Source organism: Myotis daubentonii, chromosome 3 (genome assembly GCF_963259705.1).
Source record: "Myotis daubentonii chromosome 3, mMyoDau2.1, whole genome shotgun sequence".
NCBI classification, from domain to species: domain Eukaryota; kingdom Metazoa; phylum Chordata; class Mammalia; order Chiroptera; family Vespertilionidae; genus Myotis; species Myotis daubentonii.
Genome location: NC_081842.1, coordinates 136,151,934 through 136,172,138, shown reverse-complemented (window position 1 = coordinate 136,172,138; position 20,205 = coordinate 136,151,934). Strand labels below are relative to the sequence as shown.

The 20,205-nt window shown below is 43.8% G+C and overlaps 1 protein-coding gene across 5 annotated transcripts in view; it reads right to left on the bottom strand.

Annotated features, from left to right (window-relative positions):
- The window catches only part of PHACTR1 (phosphatase and actin regulator 1), a 485,326-nt gene that overhangs the window by 37,482 nt on the left and 427,639 nt on the right, over positions 1-20,205 (bottom strand). For 4 of the 5 annotated variants that reach the window (XM_059688648.1, XM_059688649.1, XM_059688646.1 and 1 more), the window contains 2 exons: positions 12,547-12,794; positions 10,514-10,670 (listed from right to left, as the gene is read on the bottom strand). In XM_059688648.1, coding sequence (XP_059544631.1) covers positions 10,514-10,670; positions 12,547-12,794 — 405 coding nt within the window. Of the gene's footprint in view, positions 1-10,509; positions 10,671-12,546; positions 12,795-20,205 lie in introns of those variants that run through there. The other variant, XM_059688650.1, reaches the window with a different exon arrangement.

Here is a 20,205-nt window from a genome sequence, read left to right as displayed (position 1 = left end):
AGAAATATTCAAAGTGATGAATACCAAGAACCTACAACCAAGATTACTTTATCCAGCAAAGCTATCATTCAGAATTGAAGGTCAGATAAAGAGCTTCACAGATAAGGAAAAGCTAAAGGAGTTCATCACCACCAAACCAGGATTATATGAAATGCTGAAAGGTATCCTTTAAGAAGAGGAAGAGGAAGAAAAAGGTAAAGATACAAATTATGAACAACAAATATGCATCTATCAACAAGTGAATCTAAGAATCAAGTGAATAAATAATCTGATGAACAGAATGAACTGTTGATTATAATAGAATCAGGGACATAGAAAGGGAATGGACTGACTATTCTTGGGGGGGAAAGGGGTATGGGAGATGTGGGAAGAGACTGGACAAAAATCGTGCACCTATGAATGAGGACAGTGGGTGGGGAGTGAGGGCGGAGGGTGGGGCGGGAACTGAGAGGAGGGGAGTTATGGGGGGGGAAAAAAAAGAGGAACAAATGTAATAATCTGAACAATAAAGATTTAATTAAAAAAAATAAATTAGTTTCTTAGGTAGTCTAAACCTGACATTATATATAGGCTCTTTTTAAAAAGGCTTATTTTATTTTTGCCTAGACAATGTGATGTGAATTTACAGCTCCTTTGTGGGAGAAGCCCGGGCATATTCTGGTGCACTATTTGTTGACCATGAGGTGAGAATCAGATTCCACAGGCTATGGCCCCAATGGCTCTGTTAGTTAAGGACTCTGAGGAGAGGGGCAATGTGACAGGGAATCGAGATGGAGAGCCTGGCTGGGCAGGGGAGGTGCACCAAAGATGGGCTGTACTGACAGGGCAGGCTCCAGGCAGAAGGCGCCCACTCAACTTCCAGGAATACAAAGGCAGAGCCATGCCATTTACCAAGAGGATGCTGAGGGCATTCTTTGTTGGGGATAGGGACAGGGCTTTTTGGGGTGAAATGTGCAGGAGGCGGATCCATTGGTTCAATCAAATTCGGGGAGGGCAGTTCCTACATAGTATCATTCTAATATGCAGGAAGATGCAATTACCTGTCTTAGCATCTTTTAAGAGAGAGCTTGATAAGTTACAACATAAAGATGAGCAAAACAAGGGGAAATCATAACAGTCAAAAGGAGGATTGGATTTTAGGCAGGTAAAATGGTTCAATACACCGATTACTGTCAGCACCACTATTTATCTGTCTGCCTATTTTTTCCCAAAGGAACTAACAAGGCTGCTAATAAAGAACTATTGTTTTAATGATTCAAGGGCACAGAACATAAAATTTTCATGATCATACTTCTTAAAATAGAAGCGTATTCACTTATATTTCAAAAGAATTGCCTGAGAATCAGAGAGAAAAGCAATTTTCCAGGCTTTGTATCTCTGGATGATTTTTCCTGTTTATATCCTGTCTAAAAATGACTACTTAGTTAGCATATATGCAATTTTTGTGGTCATTATAAAAATCTTTGCACTCTAACCAAGAAGAAGGAAAAGAACGTAATGGAGATAAAGAAAATGAATTACTTGTTTAGCATTTTGCATGAGATTTGAGGTATTTTGCCAGTAAACAAAGATGAAAAACAATTGCACTAGAAATTTCTGTTATAAACCAGTTGTGCTAGTTAAATATTCAGGATGGTGTGCAAGCTCTATATAGGAGCTGCAGAAAAATCACATATGAGTAAACCCGAAGCCAGCTTTGGTGGGCGAGGGAGAAAGAGTGCTGCAACCATGGAAATCACGCAGCGAACATCACCACTGAAATACGAACAAAGAAATCTTCTTACGTATAAACCATTAGAGCTTCACTGATCTAAATCTGAATAATAGAATAGGGCAACTTCAAGCTGAGGCTCCAGCTAAAGAATCTTCCAAAGTTCCTGCTCAGTTTTAGAAATTACTAATGAGACTTTCTCAGCTGTCAGGAGCTATTAACTATGAAGATGGGGAAACACCTCTTGCTTGGACATTTAATTTAAATGTTCTCTTAGCTTACGTGGGATGGAGGAGGAAACAGTGCCCATGAAAGAACCATGGGAGAAGTCAAGGTTTCCTTTCTCATGGGCCTTTTGAGTAAGAAACATGTTTCTTACAGATTTAATTCAAAACTTTTGCTTTCAGTCATTTGTTTTTCTTTCAGGTGTGAATTGAGAAAATCAACCAAGATATATGACTTGTTGTGCTTTCTAACTAATAACTGACCTGTTCCTCCAGAAGGAGTGAGTACATTTCTCCTTTTCTGGAAGGATGTTAATTTCTAGCACTGTTGGGGGCAGGGGACACATTTTAAATCCTAGTGTAGCCAGATAGCTACGTCACTTGGCTAGCAGCTTCATGCCTTTTGGCCTGTTTCCTTATCTATTAAATTAAAGGTGTTAGAGGCAATGATGGTGAGTGTTCACTGAAGTTCTAAAGTGCTCTAATTATATTACATTTTTGGGTCCAGAAGATGCACTTGTGAAGTGGGTGAAGAGACTCACAAAAGTCTCCTTGAGATATAGGCACAAAGCCCATAATGGGGGTGGGGTGAGGGGGGATCTCTTAATAAGCCAATTTGAAAGCATTAGACCAGATTTTGAGGTAGTATTTCATGCAAGAACATTTCCTTTCAACCACTTGAAAAATATTTAGATGCTTCCTCAGATGGTTTAACTCCCAGTTTATTCATTGCTCTCTGATAAGTTCACAAATGGCTTTGAGAAATCCTTTCATGGATAAAGTATGATGGAAATGAGGAGTTCTCAGGACTGTTTGACCTAATGAGAGGATCAGAAGATTGTAGGAAAGAAAATAATATATTGCAAGAAAGTGCTCTGAGAACTCGCAGTAGTTAACATTAATGTGTAGACTTAAGAGAGAATAAACTCTGAATCAAATGTTTAGATTATTTAATGTTCAACTTATCCAGAACCCAGTCCCACTTCCATGCATTTGGGAACATTTAAAAAATATCTTTATTAATTTCAGACAGGAAGGGAGAGGAGGGAGAGAGTGATAAAAATATTAATGGGAAAGAATCACTGATCAGCTGCCTCTTGCATGCCCCCTACTGGGGATTGAACCCACAACCTGGGCATGTGCCCTTGACTGGAATTCAACCCAGGACCCTTCAGTTTATAGGCTGACGCTCTATCCACTGAGCCAAATCAGCTAGGGCCATTTGGGAACATTTTAAGGGGAAAAAAGTAGAAAGAAAAATAGTCTACAATAAATTCAAACCAACAAAAGAATGTGCTCCAAAGGGCCTATACTTTCCCAACAGAACTTGCTTGCCATTGGCATTCCAGACTTAACGATGAGTACACCTTACCTTCTACATGACACCTCATACTGGGTTGTGCACACAGCAGATTATTAATCAATACATCTCAATAGACCCAATTTGTTGAGGCTGGAGTTTCATGATCTTCCTTAGTAACTGTTTCCCTGGAAAGCTAACCTTAAACTCATAGAAAACAAACTCATTTAGCTCAAGGCCCACCATTCTCTTTGGGATCTCCCAGTTGTACTTTAGCTATTTTTTCCTTTAAAGAGAAGCAAAGTTTATTTTAGGTCTCATTTTTCTCTCATTGGGATTGTTTTAATTTCCATGAGTTGCTTTACTAAACTGGACCCAGGAAGCAATTCATTCATTGATGCAGATCATAGGCATGTAGTGTAGTGGCCCCAACACAGACACCCCCTCCCCCCCGACACTCCAGTGCTTCTCAGATTAACTGTGAGTTTCTGCATTCCAACTGCCATGGCTGCCTCCTTCCTCCAGCCAGTTTATTTTTAAATTTAAATTTTTATTCATTTATTTTTGACAAATAAAAATTATATTTTCTTTTTTACATCTATACCACTCATCTCTAAGATCATTAGTTCAGTTTCCTCACCTACAAAATGGGATTCCCAATAGCAGCCACCTTGCAGGGCTGTGGTGAAGTTCATCAGATGAGGCACGGGTGAGAGAGCATACTGTCAACAGCAAAGGGCTCTAAAGTCTTAGATAATGTTATGTCAGTGATCATCTTTAAACATAGACAGGCTGACTTTTCTTTTACTTAGCCAAGTAATCCAAGAAACAGGGCCTTTCTTTCCGCCAGGTGCTAAGGTGAACAACAAACAAGAAAATCATTGCAGATTACTCCAACAATGACCAGGAAAAAAATCACAGGAAAACTAAAGGGCTCTCTTTAACTATTCCAGATCAAGTGGAACCTCTTAAAATGTGGCCAGAGAGAAGCCTGGAGGATGTGCCTACTTACTTAGTTTGTAGTTGAGTATAGTAGTACCCTCTCCACCCCCTGCACCTCAATTTTGAAATGCTGCTGGGATAATCAGCCATTTACAAAAGCTATGAAATAGAAAACAAAATAAGACTCCTTACCCATTTATGATGGCACTTAAACACACACACACACACACACAACCTTTGCAAGTTTTAAACACTAAGATCGATTTGGTTCCTGCTGTGTAAAAAGCGGCTCTTTTGTCCTCCACACTTACTATATCACTGAAAGATGCACCAGGCAGCTGCAAGTCACAAACGCAGAGCTCTGGAAGTGCCTGACAAGATGTGGCTTTGCTCCCTGACATCCAGTGCGGGGTTTGGACTGTGACTCCTCCCGTGTGCACACTGTCAGGCTCAGAATCCGTCTTAGTAACAGGATGCCAAGAGCTCAGTCTTTACTGCATTTCCTAACAGCTAGAAGCTGGGGTGAGAGGGCAAGAGGCTAGGCATGTCTCTGCAAGGCTCTGAGGCATGTCCCGTGGCTGTGGGTCCCTGTGGTGGGCGTGGCTCAGCCTCAATGCCCTCTACTCATGTGGTTTTGAAGGTTTATTCCACCTCCTCTCCATGGCTTCACTCAAACCTTACCGGGACAGCTTTCTCATCTTTCATTTAGAAAACACACCCAACAAACAATCAACGTGTGGCTGTCCTTAACTTTCTATCAGGCAGGCAGTGCTGTGGTCTTCACTCAAGTCAGCACCTTTCAGAAGATGTCAGCATTTCTAAAGGGCTTTTAGAGAGAAATGTCTATTTTGTGCAGCGAGGTACTGGGAGATGTCACATGATCCGAGAGCAGCCGAGCTACCTGAACAGCTGGCGTGTTTGTTATGCAAACGCTGCAGGACTCAATAACTACATTCAAGTCATATGTCGCCCTGACTTCACTTGTTCCATCCTTGGTCTCAGCTTGGAAACGAGTCTCCAATTTCAGTTTCGTTAATGGGAGGTCTCAGAATCCACAGGAAAAGCGCACACTCTGAGCCCTTCCCATCCAGGCTCTGCGGGTGTGAGGATGAGCAGATCCAAGTGTCCTCCTTACATTTCCCCCTGAGCTGCTCTGTGAGGTTCTGTGAGCCAAAGTGATGAGGATGAGGATGAGGAGGATGAAGGGCCAGGTCTACTCCAAACTTCACCCATGTCTATTCTTTTCCCTTCTTTCTTCAAGTGATTCTGTAACGAATGCCCACGGTGCACCAGTCAGTCAAAGTTGGATTGAATTCATAGTGTCTTTGATTGTTATTCCTATTTTTAGAAAGTGCTTTTGTAGCAGAAGAAATGACCTAGCCTGGGAGAGGCTAGAGTACACTTAGCATAGGTCCTTAGATTTTCAGAGGAGACACCATTTGCCACTTTGGAATGAAGCTCTGGGGTGTCAGACTTAGCACCAATTTTTCCAAACTGCAAACGGTAAGCCAGCTACAGTGAGAAGTCAGCATTACTGTATTTTATTGCCTGTGCCAGGAGCATAAAAATGAATTTCAATGTTCTCCCTTGATCATTGTATTATAATTTAAAGCAGCACAAAATCCTCTTTACAAATTATTTTATAACTGCCTGTAGTGACTACAGTGTGAATTCCTTAGGAACATAAAATACATATTTAGAATATGCTTTCTTCCTAGCATATTATTCATTACTGCTAGTAAATAAGGAGGAATACCATGTTAGGTTTCATGGGATGATCAGGCTATTATTTGTCCACTTTTCCATCTCATCCACCACCCTCCTGCCATCAGAAAGACAGCAGCTTTTTAAGTGATGGCACTGAGCAGTAGGGAAGAGAGAAGGCAGGTTTGGTACTCCCCAAAAGGGGGCCTACATCTGATCTATCATATGGTGTTTAATGCTGGTTTTGATGCGTTACATATAGATTCAAACTATCAACAATCACCAAGGGCTTTAATCCCAAATCCATTTGATTCCCAGACTCGTGGGCAGTAAGGAAATGAAAGCAGTTACATATATTGATATTTCCACCAACTTCTTCACCTAACCTAATGTATTCTTCAGCAGAGTAATTTATAAACATTCTGCAAACCATCTGACTAAATCCCTGAAACAGAGAGAGTTGGAACTCAAATTCTTTTTAGGACTACGGTATGTTGCTGTAGTGATCAATCCATAACTATGTTCAAATTAATTTAGGTACTACAAGATGTTAATTTCAATTTACTACAGAGGCACACATGCTCATTCACACATTTACATTCACTGTACACATAATAGTCTGTCTCATCTCACCTAACTGTGTAGGGCACTCACACAAACTTTCTACTCTAATACATGGCTTTCAGGTCAGAAGTTAAAACTACGGGCCCAGGCTGAGGTGCAGTCCTTGGGCTGAATGTAATCCATAAATATATTCTGATGGTTCTGCACAATGTTTAAACATTTTGGAATTTTCATTTTAAAAAATCCAGATTTTTCTTCAGAAAATCTGACAAACTGGCCCTTCATTTCTACAGAACAACAGGGGCTGAAGGTGAATAATGCCAGGCAGGCCCCATAGATAAAGGGTGAACTTTCCACCTCGCCCTAGTTCTCAACACTCCCTATCAACAATCTTAGAACTGCCTGCTTCGCTTATGTTCAACATCTATTTTGCCCTGGCATGCATTTGAGGTTGAAGCCCCTGTTCTAGGTACATTATACTTCCCCAAATGCTATGAGTTAAATTGTGGCCCCCCAAATTCATATGTGAAAGTCCTAATCCCCCGTACCTCAGAATGTGACCTTGTTTGGAGAGAGGATCTTTACAGAAATAATGAAGTTAAAACAAGTCATTACGGTGGGCCCTGATCCAATCTGACTGGTGTCCTATAAGAGTGGGTCACACGCGGAGGGAGAAGTAAGATGAAGGCAGAGACTGGAGTGTTGCATCGATAAGCCATGGGACACCAACAATGACCAGCAAGCCACCAGCAGCAGGAGAGAGGCTGGGACAGATTCTCCCTCAGAGCCTCAGAAGGAACCAGCCCTGACAACACCTTGATCTCAGACTTACAGCCTTCAGAGCTACGAGACGATACATTTTTGTTTTGTAAACCATTCAATCTGTGGTAGTCTGTTAGAGCTGCCCTAGAAAACTAAGTAGCTCACATTAAGTATCTTCAATCACTGGCTATGTCTCATCTAGAAAAAGGACATGACAAGGAGAAACATTCTTTCCAAAACCTGGAAAGGTGCTGACAAACTTCTGGTGAGTCATGCCTGCCAAAAGATGGTAACAGTTCACCCCCGAGTGGGTGGGTGATACCAACAGTGAAGAAATATTTTAGGGGAACAAGTGTGTCAGGGAGGCAGGGTGTCTGGATCCTCATTTACTCCTGAGCTTAATTTAGATGACATATTCCTACACATCTACTTCAAGACACCTTCTGCTTTCCTTTTCTTCCTGTGCCTTTTCTCCCTCTGTTTGATCTAAACATTACAGAGGGTACTGGAGGGGGCTGAGGGAGAGGAGCACAGCTGGAGAGAAGCTGGGTCTGAACAGCTGGCTACTCCCCTACAGGAGGCCTGAGAACACTGGTTGTGGAGTAACCACGAGCCAGTAATGATTCAGAGTCTTGGCTCCTTTCTTTTAAAATAAGTAGTCCTGCCTGGCTGGGTAGAGGTAGCTCAGCTGGTTAGAGCCATCTCAATAAGCCAAGGTTGTGGGTTTGATCCCTGGTCAGGGCACACACAAGAAGCAACCAATGAATGCATGAATAAGTGGAACAACATATCAATGTCTGCCTGTCTGTCTCTCTCCCTCCCTTCCTCTCTCTATCTCTTAAACATCAATCAATCAATCAAAATTTAAAATAAGTAGTCCTGGTGACTTACAGAGAGATTCAGCTTCTGTGATATTTCAGAAACAAAAGCATTACTTCTTCATGCATCACACTTCCCTCTAGTACCTGAAACCCCATTCCCAGTGGTCCCAAGCTCCATTCTCTGGGGGATTTCGCTTCTTCAACCAATCAGTGTCCCAAGCTGGGAAGTGGCGAAGGGCCAGAGCTCTGCCCTTGCTGATCAAGGGGTCACCCTGATAGGTCGCCCTGTCAACCTTGAGAAGCGTGGCTCCATGTCTAATTTTTTCGTTTTTAATCTTCACCTGAGGATATTTTTCCATTGATTTATAGAGAGAGTGGAAAAGAGAGGGAAAGACAGAGAGAAATATTGATGAGTGAAACACATTGATTGGTTGCCTCCTGCACGCGCTCCAGCCAGGGTTTGGGCTGGGGAGGAGTCCGCAACCGAGGCATGTGCCCTCGACCGAAATTGAACCCGGGGCCTTTCAGTCTGCAGGCAGATGCTCTATCAACTGAGCCAAACAGACTAGGGCTCCAGTTCTAATTTTTAAATGATGAAATTTTTAGGAGTGGTGGTAAATGGGATTTCAAATAAATAAAATGGAGTCATGTGGATTAAATATCACCTTGGGGGGGGGGGAATAAAAGGCACTGCAGCAAAGCTGGGGAAATGAGACCCGAGAGCACATAAAGGATGTCCACACTCAAGTGGTGGAACTGAACGATGAGAAGTGGGGCTGAGATCAAGGACATGCTCCTCTTTTTTCTGCACTCCTCACCCCCCTCCAAAACAGCCCTATTTTATTCGGTATAAAACTGAAAGGCTGGTCAGGAATCAGCCAAGCACTGTATCCACCCACCCCACCCACCTTCAGAGAGAAACCTGGCCACCTGCAGCCGAGGTGAGAAGACTTGGGAGGCCAGAACATTGTCTCCAGTTCCCTAATACATGCATGTCAAGAGGTATGAAGCTTTGAGTAGCTTCAGAAAAGAGAAGATCCATGGGTGGGAGATGCATGGATAGAGAGTTCAGGTCAACAGAAGGAAGAATGTTTAATAATTAGGCTCTGCAACAATGGCACCGGCCCTCCAGAAGGCTGGGAGTAACTATCACTGAGGAATGAAGAGAGATTGGATGGCCAGCTGGTGGATGTGCACCATGTTCACTGACCAATGGGGAAGGCGGCAGGGAGTAGGTGGGTAGATATCTTCATCCCATGATTCTAAAGACTGCAGAATTCAAGGACAAACCATCCATCAGTGTTAACTATGTTATACAGCTCTGTAAGATTGAAACAACATCCTCCAGGAGGAAACCAAGTTAATGATGGGAAACTGTCCTTAAGTAAGAAAATAAATCAGGTGGAGGGAAGAACCCCAGCAGCCCCGGTGGATGGCATCTGTGCCTCCGTAACCTCTTTGGGTACCAGCTTCCTCAGTTGTCCTGGTGAAGGTGATAATGAAAGCTACCGATGGGGTTGTGGGGAGAAGAAAATGACATAACAGATAACTGAATGTTTACTATGGGCCAGGGACTATTTTAAATGCTTTGCTTATATTGTTTAATTCTTACAACTGCACATTTTACAAATACAGAAACACAGGCAGAGAGAATAAGCGAGTTACTCAAGGCTGCACAGCTAGGAAGAGGGAGAGGAGGATGAAACCTAAGAGATATCTACATGTTGCACCCAAACACTTAGCACAGTGCCTGGGACAAGGTGGGGCTCGTGATGACTATTATTACAGAGGCAGCACAATATGGTCGCGAGAGGGAGCATTCTGCAGCCAGTCTATGTGACATCATACAGGAAACTAAAGTTCTCTATACCTGGTGTTCTTACTGTAAAGTGGGCACAAAATGTCCATTCCATAGGGAGCCTCAAAGATTAAGTGATTTAATGCATGTTAAATGTTTAGAAGAATACCTGGCAAATAATCAGTGCTCCACAACATAAGCTAATACCATATAAACATGCTCTAGATTACAAATACATGCAGGTGTTTAGTATGTTAATATAACCCACTCTATGTTCATGTCTGTAATGTACACAAAGGGCAATCACCCAAAAGTCACAGCTTAGTGACGAGGCATCCGTAACAGCCACTGATATCTTCTGGTTGCACAGTATAGGAGAAAGTGCATTTATTAGATTGCTTTGTGCTTAACCAAACACCAATGGTACACAGACCCGCAATTCTAGGGATGGTGGCGATTTTTCTACAGGAGGTTCTTGTCTGGGAACCCTGACTCTCAGGTTCTCCCTGAACCTCAAGTGAAATTTCCCAGATTTGAATGAGTGAAGGGGAAGGGACTGAGAAGAAATGGAATGTTTTCCATGGACTCTCTGCTGTAAGCTCTCCAAGAGACGCCCGAGACTGGTTTGGGGATGGAGACTGACATCTTCTACCCAAATCTGCAGAGCTGGTGGTCCTGCTGTCCTACCTGGTGAGCTTGGTGCCGATCTGCTGCCTCAGCTCCAGCCTCTCTTCGTCCGTCTGCCTGGGAAGGATGTTCTTTTCTTCTAGCTCTCGCTTGGAGGGCCTGTTGCTGAGTTTGATGGCTAAGGAGTCCTTCCGGCACACCTTCATGGCCAGGGAGCCTGCAGGAGGGGAAACGAGTCAATAACGCGGACACACACCTGCCCAGGCTCCCACAGGAACAACTGTGGGTCAAGGTGAAAGGCAGGAAGACAGTGGCTTCACACCTCAGAGTGGGTAAGGCCCCAAAGGACCCTTCCATAGAGTTCCTGCAAGCAACATGCTGGGTACGCCTTGCAGTGCTGAGTATGTGAGGGGCACCGGAGCCTGTGATTGGATCTTGGCTCTCCAGGGACTGCCAGTATGCAGGCAACACCATAAAGGAGGGACAGACTAGTAATAGAAGCAAAGAGGGGACAAAGGACAGGGGCCTTTAGTAACCATGGGGAGCTTCACAGAGCAGGAGGGGCTGGCACCCGCAGGACAAGTGAGATGCGCCCAGGCAGCAGGTTGGTGGATGTCTGCATGTGGGAAAGCTCAGAGGTGACAGATAAACCAGGTCATCACAGGAGACAAAGGAGATCAGTGACTGTGGAGCTGGGGTCATGAAAGAAAATAAATCTGGGCAGACAGTGTGGTCTTTTTGGGGTGGGAGTGGAAGTGAGTTCATTAAAATAGGCAACATTCTGGGATAGTTTTTCTTTCAATGTAAGGAGTTCTGAGCAGCCAGGCAGGGCAGGGCTGCCTTCCATCTGGAATAAATCTATGGTTCTCAACCAGGGTGATTTTGTTCCCCAGGGGACACTTGGCAAAGTCTAGAGACACTTTTGATTGTCAAACTGGGTTTTGGGGGAGGCGCTTCTGGTATCCAGTGGGCAGAGGCCAGGGATGCTATTAAATATCCCGCAGTGCACAGGACAACAAAGTCTAATCTGGTCCAAAATGTCACCTGTGCCGAGGCTGAGAACGCTGCTGTAAAGCATTCACTTCTCTGGGCAGGAAACAGTGCCTGGGGCTGAGCAGCTGCTCCTTCCTCCCTGGGTCATTTGGGCCTTTGGCCGCCCCTCGGGCTCCTCTCCTGGACATCACCTTGATCATGTCATTGCCACCAGGACTCCTACCAGCAGCAGCAGGAGCCTGGGCAGCAGCAAGTTTGGGGGATTCCTCTGGATTTTATTTTGTAGGCTAGTCCTCTCCCCTCCTCACTGGTTTTACAACATGGGCTTTGGAATGAGACAGTGGTAGCAAACCCTAGCACTGCCCCTGAGTAGATGTGAGGCTCTGGGCAGGTCACTGGCCTCTCCCTTTTCTTCCCCTCTCTGTAAAATGGGGCAGTAGTGTCCACACTACCGCGTGTTGTAAGATGTAGATAACAGAATAAAAATCTTAGCACGTGGCCAGGCATGGCATATATTCAGTGAAAAGTTGCTATAAGTTCATTTATTAAAAAGTTAATCAAATATCAGTTTCTAATCACTTAACTAAAATGTATTGATTACTCATGGCCAGGATGACAGATTTTGAACTTTGCTTTCTTCATCTCTTCTCTCTTAGCACATTTGAGGCCCTAAGTAAGAAATTTCAATTCAGGCCTTCTCAATTTTGTTGAGGTCTGCTTAAAGTGAATTTGCTGCATACACAATGGTGAGTCTATCTGAGTATTATGCAGATTCAAATTGAATTTCAGGGTTCCTACCCCTTTTTTTGAGGGAGGGGGCTGCATCCCAAGGGAAGCAGTTGAAGCAAGGAAGAGTCATCTAAGAGGTAGCAGGTGCAGCAGGATGTAACTTTCAGAGCTATGGGGATGTTCACAGGACACTGACCCTTTCATTTCACTAATGAAAACACTGAGGCCCTAAGAGGTTAATCGAGCTGCCCTGTGACCCCGGGGCCGGCTGACACCAGACCTCAAGTTAGAACCACAGTGTTGGGCAGCTCGTCAGCGCTCTTTCTATAAAGGCCCCGCCCCATCCCCAGTGAAGAGCTGGGTGCACGCACTGGTGTACAATGAGCTGTCGTCATCCTCGTCTTCCTCCTCCTCCTCCTCTTCCCTTGTGTAGAGACAGGAAGAGTCTTCGTAGTCTGATTCATGAGGCACATTTTCTTTATTGTCATCACATTCAATCACAACAGTTGGCACTTGTCTTATTTCTGGAAGGCCCAGAGGTCCTGCTTTTGTGATACCGTCACCCGAGTGCAAACTGGAGCTGTGGTAAGACGTGGGGCAGGGGACCCGCTGCTCAGAGCTGTTCAAAGAGAAGGAGGAAAGAAGACAGTCACTCTGGCTAATGTCTATACACGCATCAGAACCTTCTTAAAACTCAGTGGTCAGTTCCTAAGAGACAAAGGGTCTCCAGGGCAGCTGAAGTCTCATTTCTCATCTTATAGTTAAACATTCGAGGGCAGCAGACTTCTCTGATGGTGGCAGCAGCATGGGGTAGGAGTAGGAATCCTTAGTCCCTGTGGATGAATGGTGGTGACACTAGCACAGCAACGAGAATGTCCCTAATGCCACTGAGCTATACACTTCAAAATGGTTAAAATGTAAATTTTTTTGGTCCTTTATATCTACAATTGAAAAAATAAAAACACAAATTGAAAAATCAATTTCATTCCACAAGTGTTTCTGGTTAAGAGCCATACCTCCAAGTGGCAAAGGAAAGTTTCTTTGCCACTGACATGTCTCATAGGAGGAGTAAAAGGATTAATTTGATGGAGAAGCTAGAGGTCCAGAGAAGAGAGAACGCATGAAGTTCTAGCTTTCAGAGCTCCACAGTGTGACTGGTAGAGGCTGAGTGTGGGACAGAATGTTTGAAACTTCATGCATGGAGAGATTCAGGGAAAGAGAAGAGGTGGGATCACAGGGCTGGCGACTCATTCATGAACATCAGGGTGGATGTGGTCAAGGATGACTTAGAAAGAGTTCTCTTCCCTCAGCAGCCACAAGTACCATAGTCTGTTTTTTTTGTTTTTGTTTTTTTGCAGGTCAGTTTTCCACGTAGCAATGGTGATGACATTCTTGATTTTTCCTCTTAAGTTGAGCCAACTCATATAAAATGTATTTTTAATGAAAAATTATTTGCTTCATAAATAGAACCCATATAAGTCCATTGTAGGAAAATTAGGAAATGCATAACATAAAAAAGTAGACTCTATCTTAGGCTCCTAAAGCAATTTAGAATCCTTTTCATGACAGACTCTGAATGAAGCCCAGCAAGGATAATGGGCCAGAAACACACAGCTGAATTTTATAATTCTTCCTCAGATTAATTGGAAGTGGGATTTATATCTTTTATTTAAGGAATTTTTAAAACGTAGAAAATTCAACACACTTACTATCCAAAAGTGTTTGATATTCATAAAAATAATGGAGTGTGAGGTTATACTATATATCAATGAATTCACATTAAAATATTTTAATACAAAAGAAAAATCTTACTCATGACATATGAATGCATGATAGTCTCCTTTGAAACGTTCAATTATGCTTTAAATTATTGCTATGTCTAATTTAAATTCAATTAACTTTCTTCCTTCCATTGTTTCCAAAGCGCTGTTTTGCTCTTTATATTTTTCACATAACTCTTCAGTGACACAAATGGAAAATCTAGTTAACACATTATGAGCTATGACATTCAAGGCAATGAATTCAATCAACTAAAAAAAAGCCCTTCAACTACTAAGATTAAATCAAATATTTACAAAAATGCAGCATCTTATTAGACCCTAGAGTCACGGTGCAAGAAGTTTGTGCACTGGGTCGGTGAGGAGTGCGGGGGGAGAAGGTCCCTCAGCCCAGCCTGCGCCCTCTGAGACAGCATAAGCCAGCAGTCAGACATCCTTATTGCTGCCGTGAAGGTGGGAGAGGCTCCTGCCACGGCTGCTGCACTTGCCAGCCGTGAGCCTGGCTTCTGGCTGAGCTTCGCTCCCCCTGTGGGAGTGCACTGACCACCAGGGGACATATTCCACATTGAGCACCTGCTTCCTGGTGGTCAGTGCACGTCATAGGGACTGATTGTTCTGCCATTCGGTCAATTTGCATATTAACCTTTTATTATATAGGATGAGCAGCTAAAGGGGTCCATTTTCCATTTAGTTCAATACAAATGGTCATGAGCACAGGAAGGTGGAGAACATGGTAGATGGTGTCTGGGTGACAAATATAACAGTTGACTGAAGGTGACTGACTGGCAGCACTAGTGCCCCACCTCACAAGGCACCCCTCGTTCAGGCAACCACACGCACTGCATCCCAATTCTGCTTGGGATTCTACATTGGGTATTAGAGGAAGCAAGGACAGAGGAGGCAGAAATGTAATTCCATGGCTCATGCTTTGCCCCACCTGTCTTCTCCTCTCCCTAAGCTATAAATTAATTAACAATGGCTCCAACAAAGGCACAGAGCTGAGAATATTAGATCTGAGGGATAAAAAGCAGCCCATAGATATTTATGTTTGGTGGGAAAAAGAGTTGGAAACCAGAATGTATGAATTCCTTAAGGCAAAGGGTTCCAAAGTCCCTCAAGAGGACCAAGAAAGGAGAAATATTATGCAAAGGAAGACCAAAAAACAAAGCTGTGATCAATAGGGCACTATGGTTCTCTTCCCTCAAAGACACGAGGGAATGTGAGTCTGAGTAGAATGAGATTGGAAGGCTGATCCCCCAGGTGCTTAGGCAGGTAGTAGGTATCATGTGACCTACTAGCTTTGTGAAATGGGGACCAGCCATGGCGATCAGCGACTGCCTGTGGGGGTGCTATAGACCCAGCTGGGACCTCACGTGGCCAATAAGGTCATCTTTCTGAGGTGTGACTCTAGCACATGATAGAATGTCTACTTTCTGGCCAGCATGGCTCAGTGGCTGAGTGTTGACTTATGAACCAGGAGGTCAAGGTTCGATTCCTTGTGAGGGCACGTGCCCAGGTTGCAGGCTGATCCCCAGTGGGGGGTGTGCAGAGGCAGCCGATCAATGATTATCTCTCATCTTTGATGTTTTTTATTTCTCCCTCCCTCTCCCTTCATCTCTAGAAAAAAAAAGGAATAAAGAAAAAAGAATGTCTACTTTCCCATAAGGGTGAAAAGGTGTTTTCTAGGAAGCTAGGTGAATCCACCAAAAGGGTTTTGGTTTTTTTTTTCAAAAGGGTTTTTAAATATTCTATTCATAAATACCCATTGACTGCCAACTCTGAGGGGAAGGAGGACAAACCCCCAGTTGAGCTCGTCTAGCTTGTAACTCTGGAGAAACACAGGAAAGCAAGAAAAGACAGATGTGAGCAATGGGTTGGCTGAGGAGGAGGTTGGGAGGTGATTAAGCGACCTCAGATTCAGGAGTTAGGATACAAATCTGACTCCAAATTTTGTCACTTACTATTGGTTAAATTATCCACTGGCCATGCCCTTATGGAGACCCTTACTTATTATTTATAGAAATGGCTTTCCAAGTGGTTTCAAAACACTCCCAGTTTCAGTCTAGTTTCCACACCTCTGTCAGAGCAACTTTCTAAAACTCAGATCTAGTCTCACAGTTACAACTCTGCCTGCCCTATCTCCAACCACTGCTTCAAGGGTGACAAACAGAAAATCCAGTGAACATGTCATGAGCTATACTATTCAAGGCAAGGAACTCAGTGTAGCCCCTTAATATACTTGGCCTCCAACTTGGTTGTGGGCAGGAAGAAGAACACACAGCTGAACCTCAGTCTTAGCAATGCCGGTTTTATACACTGGAGTTGTCACTTAGAAGGTGTTGTGTTCTTACTACGTGAAAGGTCTCACTGCTGAAGAAAAGTAAAAACCCAGAAGCAGTCATGCAATGCCTCACAAAATTTGACCCATATTATGAACCCAGCCTCTGTCCCCATACAATTTACTCCTTGGTCACGCACAACAATGCATTGCACACTCTTGGCCTGGAGTGTGCTCCCATCCCACCTTCACCCTAATTTCTATTTACCTTTTAATAACTGGCTCAGGCAACCTGTTGCCTGTGTTCCTGGGAGATTCTGCAATAGTGAAAATTGGGAACATCTGTTTGCTTGCTATCTTTCCTTCCCCAACCATGCTGCAGGCTGCTTGAGGGGCTGGGACCATGTCTAGTTCATGTTTGTAGCAGATGCCTAGCACCATGCCTGACACAAACTGGACACTCAGTAATTGCTCACTGTTTTTGCTGAGTGGAGGAAATATGGGCTGTGATCATCGATACTTAGGTGCAGTTGTAAGTGGTTGACAAATCATTTTTACAGGGTATTAAGAGATCTGTTCTTAATTTTCAGGGGGGCGTCTGGTGGTGTATTGCCGGGCTGCGGGTGTCCCTGACTTGGTTGCCACTTTAATCAATCGCTTTAATGATGGAAAGGGCATCCTGATCCAATAGGTGGGAGAACTGAGGTAGAGAAGGAAAGGAGGGGGTGAACAGAGTGAACATTTATTGAATGTGTTGTCTACTGTTCTAGAAGAGTTCACATCCAGCATCTCATTTCATCTTTCTAATAACTCTGCAGGAGAGGTGTCATTATCTCATTTTATTAAGCAGGAAATAGAGGCTCCAAGGGGTAACAAATAGGTGCATGAGGACACTGGGAATAAAGAAAGAAGAGAATCTGAAAACACTCTGCTTCAATGCATTACATCCAAAAACTGAATTACGCTACTTGTAAGATTGTGTACTTTGATTCAACACAAACCCCACTAATTGTCCACTAAATGTAAGGTGAAGAGAATGAACAACACATGTAAAAATGGGCATCATTACTTTTGAAATATTTTAAATCTTGCTAGCCAGGGTAAGTAATAGTGTTCTACCCCACCATGGTCAGGCCATACCTGGGGCACAGAGTTTAAAGGATTCATCTTAGACACTGGATTATAACGGTCAGGATGGTGAGAGGAGTCACTTGCTGACCCGTTGTCATGGCAGAGTTGAATACGTGTCACAGATCATCAAATATTTACTATCTGGTTCTTACGGAAAAAGTTCTCTGACTCCTGGTCTAAACCAGGATTCCTAACCCTTGATCATAGCCACACTCCTTAGTGTGTTTTTGGTCTGTGCCATGTCTGAAGCTCATTTACACTATTATGTACGTTGTATTTTTAAATCAACACTTAAAAAAAACTTAAATACTAATTTAGCCTCATCTTAAGCAATAATATCTTTGTAATCATAGGCTTCATATGCTAATTATGTGTTTATAACTTACGGTAAAATTAAATGACTATTAAAACTTTATAAAAGGCTGTGCTAAGCTTGCTTTGTGTACCACCATTGATGCATACATCACACTTGGGTGAAGTGATGGCCTGGAGACCCTCCCACTTGAAGCATGATTGATATTTCGGATCAGACAATTCTTTGTGGTGGGGCTGTCCTGTACATAGTAGCATGTCTCCAGCACCGCTGGTCTCTACCCACTGGATGATAGTGGCCTCTCCTCTAATGTGACAACCAAAAATATCACCAGACACGGCCAAAGTCTTTTGGGGGAGGGGAACTACAGCCTAGACCAGTGATGGCGAACCTTTTGAGCTCGGCGTGTCAGCATTTTGAAAAACCCTAACTTAACTCTGGTGCCGTGTCACATATAGAAATTTTTTGATATTTGCAACCATAGTAAAACAAAGACTTATATTTTTGATATTTATTTTATATACTTAAATGCCATTTAACAAAGAAAAATAAACCAAAAAAATGAGTTCGCGTGTCACCTCTGACACACGTGTCATAGTTTCGCCATCACTGGCCTAGAGTATCCACAATGGCTGTGCCATGCATTGTGTTCTCAGAGTAGCACAAGGGTCACTTCTAAAGCAGCTTTGGTGCGGATTGTGAGGAATTCACAGGATTAGCAGGATGATGACATGTGTCTAGATCCTGTCTCCTAAGTTCTGGACTTGCTGTGTCTCAGACTGTCACTGGGGCTGTACCAACAATTTGATGCTATGAGCATGCCACTGAGTCAGTTACTTGCAGCCCTGGTCTAGTCCCTGAACGTAAGATCACCAGCCTGACTCCTGAGCGCAGCAGCTTTCCTCAGCACGTTGCCCCGAATGGTGATTTACAGAATAATGCTCTGGTGGCTTCAGTCACCGCATCTTCCAGAGCACCTGCCAAGCCCCGAGGAAAAGCTGATTCATGTAATCAGGAGACCCTTCACATCAACTTTCACTTTACCTGGGATTCAAGTGGCTCTCATAGCACACGGGTTATGTTCTGTTCCTCTTCCTGGTGGCTGACCAGGTACTAAAACCAGAGGTAGATAGATGTAACACCCCTCATCCTGACCTATGTGGAGCCTTCCTTAATGTGTACTGGATTGCTGTACCCAGTGATGAAAAAGTTAATGTTTTTAAGTGCTGACACTACACCCTGTATTGATCCATTTAGGTCTCACAGCAACTCTAGGAAATGGGGTGCTGGATTCTCCCCATCTCAGAGAGGAAAAACGAGGCCCACGACCATGGTCGCAGCTGGAGGGATGCAGGCCTTACTGAACAGGGGCAGCAGGACTACAGCACCTGGCCTCCCACTGATGTCACCACACCACCCATGCGGAAGCAGCAGTGCTTCAGTGGCTCAGATCTTGCTCTTCTTCTAGAACCTTCCTTCTCCCCGCCCCCCCCCCGCCCCCCCCGCCCCGCCTTCAGCACCCGGCCCACTCTCAACTGTTGTCAAACAGGTCTGATCATTCCATTTTCCCAATGGAGATCTTTGAAGGGTCTCACTGTAAATATAAATTCTATCCTCTTTGGCATGGAGTTGGGGGCCTCATCACCTGACCCCACAATTCCTTTCAGTCTCCTTTGTTATGGCTCTTTACTGATTGCCCAGTGTGTCAGCCACAGAGGGCCACTTGCCACTTCCCAAGCACACGGTGAGTGCCCTGTCTCCTCCCTCTGCTCCTGTCATCGCTCAGCCTTAGCCTATCCTCTGAGTTTGGCTGGAAGCATCCTACCACACTTCAGGGACAGCTTACATGCCATTTCTTATGAACAGTCTTTCCTAACTTTCCCAACAAAAACCAGCCCCTCTCTGTGCTTCCACATCCTCATTCTCACCTCCATTACAGCACCTGTCACATTGTGTTATAATTATGTGTCTACGCATTTGCTCCCTGCCCCTAGTGACTTTGAAGACAGAGCAGGTTATTAATTACCTTCATATCCCAGTCCCATTTTGTGCATGTTTTTGGAAGTGATGGAAAAGTCAGCTCAGTATTTGGGCTAAAGTCTTTTGGAATCAGAAGATGTCATATTGCATTTCTCATCATTTAATTCACTAAAATAATCATCCCTGTTCCCGAGGGTCTTGCTGTTGCAGGGAAAGTTTCCTTGTGAAAGAAGAATTAAGGTTTTGGAAATAGTGATCTAGAGTGTTTTCCTAAGAAGATAATCCAAAGAGGTCTATGTAAGGAAGAACGCCTTCGGTCCCAGGACCAGCTGTGTGAGCACAGATGTAACAGAGGGAGCCTGAGGTTACTCCATTTTCCAATTCTACACTCACAGGCTGTCGGGCCCCTTCAGTGGGGACTGTCCAGAGTAAGGCTGCTTTGTAAGGTAAAAGAGAACCATAAGGCTTCTTCTTATGTGACATTCTATAATGAATTTAAATAAACATCAAAGACCCCCAAATTGTTCCAGAGGGAGAAAAATGAGCTTCT